This window comes from Cryptomeria japonica, chromosome 2 (genome assembly GCF_030272615.1).
Source record: "Cryptomeria japonica chromosome 2, Sugi_1.0, whole genome shotgun sequence".
Taxonomy (NCBI): Eukaryota; Viridiplantae; Streptophyta; class Pinopsida; order Cupressales; family Cupressaceae; genus Cryptomeria; species Cryptomeria japonica.
The window spans coordinates 600,667,244-600,670,125 of record NC_081406.1 but is presented as its reverse complement, the minus strand read 5'-3'; the positions used below and the strand labels follow the sequence as shown (position 1 = coordinate 600,670,125).

Sequence of the window (2,882 nt, the reverse complement as noted above, 5' to 3'; positions counted from 1 at the left end):
ATGGGCAATGGATCAAAATAAGGATCAAATACAAATCCTAAGATTGTAATCATGAACATCGTAGAATCAAGTTATTTGCCAAATCCCACACAGAAATACATCATTTTACATACTAATTATTACATTAAATTTTTTTTTAAAAATTTCTTGAAATATACAATTTTCACCATATTAAAAAATATTTGAAAAAATAAAAACATCAATATATTCTAAAAAAACAATTTGATAAAATTTTAGTAGAAATATATAATGATATTATTTTGATTCCGATTCAAAATTCCTGTAGCTCCATTATGGCGTAGATTGATCTCTCTCAAAACAATCTGTGTCATCATATGTATCATATTGAACCGCTCTGAATTATGAACGTTGAACAATGTTTTTAGCCTGAAAAGAAAACAAAGAGTCCAGGATTTTTTTTATTTAGATAGAAGGAAAACAAGAGTTAAGAGATGTTTAACACACTAATCTTTTCAGTTTAGAGAGTTTCTTCAATGATCTTTTCAGTTCAGAGAATTTCTTTGGGAAGGAGAAGAAGTGGGCAGAATTTGCTGGTGTTGAATACGCATATACTTGTAAAGAATGGAAGCTAGCAATGCTCCAGCTGTGGGAGCCGCCAAATACACCCAGATGTCTTCATAATCATTTGACACCACAGCAGGCCCAAAAGATCTCGCTGGGTTCATCGATCCTCCTGATACAGGCCTGCATGCAAGAAAAGAAGAGTATGTAATATACCCACATAATGCCAATGTAGAAAATATTTTATAGGAGGAAAAAAACTGTAAAGGAATTTGATGTTTGTACGCTGTAATCAACACGCCCATTGCAATGGATGCTCCTACTGCAATGCCCGCCAGTTGTCCAATCTGCAATATACACCACTAAGTTTTAATGGTCACTGTTGCAAAGTATTCAGTTGATTATGATACCCAACAGAAAAGAAAGATAACCCACTAATACAATGTGATAGCTAATGGTTTATGGAGAAATAGCAGAAGTAAAGATTGTAATTGAAGCTTGGCTGGGTTTTGCTCATTTATATGTGGTCTTTTCACAAACTAGTTGGAAAAGTTTCATTAAACATCAAATGGTTCAACAGTTTCAGATGTGAATTTGAGTTTTGTTTTTAATTTAGATTTGCATGGGTAGTGGTAGTGGTGAGCATGATCCCAACATCATGTATTTCATTTACTGAAGATTCGGACATTGGTGAATGATGTAATCAAGGAACATACCATCACATTCATCAATTGTGATTATGCTTACTCAAACATCTATCCAATCCAATTATTTTCATCCAAAATCAAATAGTGAAAAATAACAATTAAGAAGTAGTACATAATCTAATCAGGAAGCACTCTAGATAATATCTAATGGATTGTGGAAACTTGATATCTACGATGCAAAAAATCATACACAATCTAATCAGGAAGCACTATAGATAATATCTAATGGATTGTAGAAACTTGATATCTGTTAATTAAGAAATAGTACATACAGCTGAAGCATCGATTGACAATGCAGATGCCAAGAGCATGATGAAGAACGAAGCAATGAACTCCACCCAAAACGCTTTTGCACAGCCTGCAGAAGGTTTAGTTGTGGCCAGCTCTCCTTCCACACCATAAACCATTTTTGCAGCAAAGGTAGCAAAAATAGCACTTGTAAACTGTGCAAGCACATAACAAGGCACCTGCTACACAAAACTTCTCAAATTCAACCCACAACAACATCATCTTTATTAACCAAAAAAAAGTTGAATCTCTTACCTCTGGCCAAGGGAATTGGCCAGCTGCTGCAAAAGCTATAGTCACTGCAGGATTCACATGAGCGCCTGAAATATGGCCAATAGAAAACACAACCACCATGATTGCAAAAGCTCCTGTGGCTGCATACTCCATCAACCCAATTCCTCCAGGCAATATTTTCCCAACGGCTATAACAGCACATATAGAGAACGTCATTACAAATGTGCCCACTATCTCTGCACAAATCTGCCATTAAATTGTAAATTGTATGAGAAATAAGTGAAGGTTAGGTTTCTATTTCTAAAATCGTAACATAAATAAATTGTTCTATTGATTCAAGAGATTACAAAAGGCTCTCTTAGTCAAATGATCGAAAATCAGACTGATAATGAAAGAATTACAATTGCTTCATTATATAGAGATCTTAGATACATTCAAAGACTTATATAAACTTACCTGAAATCAAAATAAAAAACTATACAAATAAACGAAATTACTAAATATTTCAATAAAATCTAAATCAAAATTATGTATATTACTGGACGGAATCTGAGTTGGCTGAAAAATCTTCTAAGAAATCTTGCTGCTGGAGTGCAGGGCCTACAGAAGCTCTCTCCTTGGTTATCAGTTTGAATCATTGTTTCTTTCATCATGGCGGTGGCTACTCTTATTTTTTCTCTCAGATTACATTTGCAATTCACCATTCATTGTTTAAACAAACTGACTACTCCCTTAAAAAGAAATTCAGGAAAGGACTTTCACGTGGGTCTGTCATGCTCATTGAATGCAGAGCATAACTTTCTATCCTCTCACTCCATCACGAAATATTGAAGGCTTTTTTGAGGCCTCCTGGAACGGCCTATAATCACACAACTAGTATGGGAAACAAAATGATGAGTAAAAGTATATATACAGAGCCAAAGTGGGTCACAACTTTTGCCATGGATTCTTGGATTGCGAGGTCTTAGAGCTTTTTTAATCCGAACTGTTGCCGTCACATTCGGTCATGCAAAAATTTCACGAAGCCAAATGTTGAGGACATGCTTTCACTTTGTTACAGGTATTTCGTATGATTATCTGTCTTTGTACCATCTTATGTTGTGTTGGATTTGATGACAGCCATGGGAGAAA

The 2,882-nt window shown here is 34.9% G+C and overlaps 1 protein-coding gene across 2 annotated transcripts; it reads right to left on the bottom strand.

The window, feature by feature from the left end:
- Positions 1–231: 231 nt before the first annotated feature.
- LOC131063007 (probable aquaporin NIP7-1) lies at positions 232–2,626 on the bottom strand. Of its 2 annotated transcripts, none has more exons than XM_057996760.2 (5): positions 2,291–2,626; positions 1,773–1,997; positions 1,502–1,699; positions 808–869; positions 232–705 (listed from the first exon to the last, which is right to left on the bottom strand). In XM_057996760.2, exons 1-5 carry the CDS (start codon positions 2,453–2,455, stop codon positions 504–506), a joined length of 852 nt encoding a protein of 283 aa, XP_057852743.2. In that variant the 5' UTR covers positions 2,456–2,626; the 3' UTR covers positions 232–503. The 2 variants fall into 2 exon arrangements, with proteins under 2 accessions (XP_057852743.2, XP_057852744.2); XM_057996761.2 differs by having other exon boundaries at positions 1,502–1,696.
- Between the last annotated feature and the right edge of the window lie 256 nt (positions 2,627–2,882).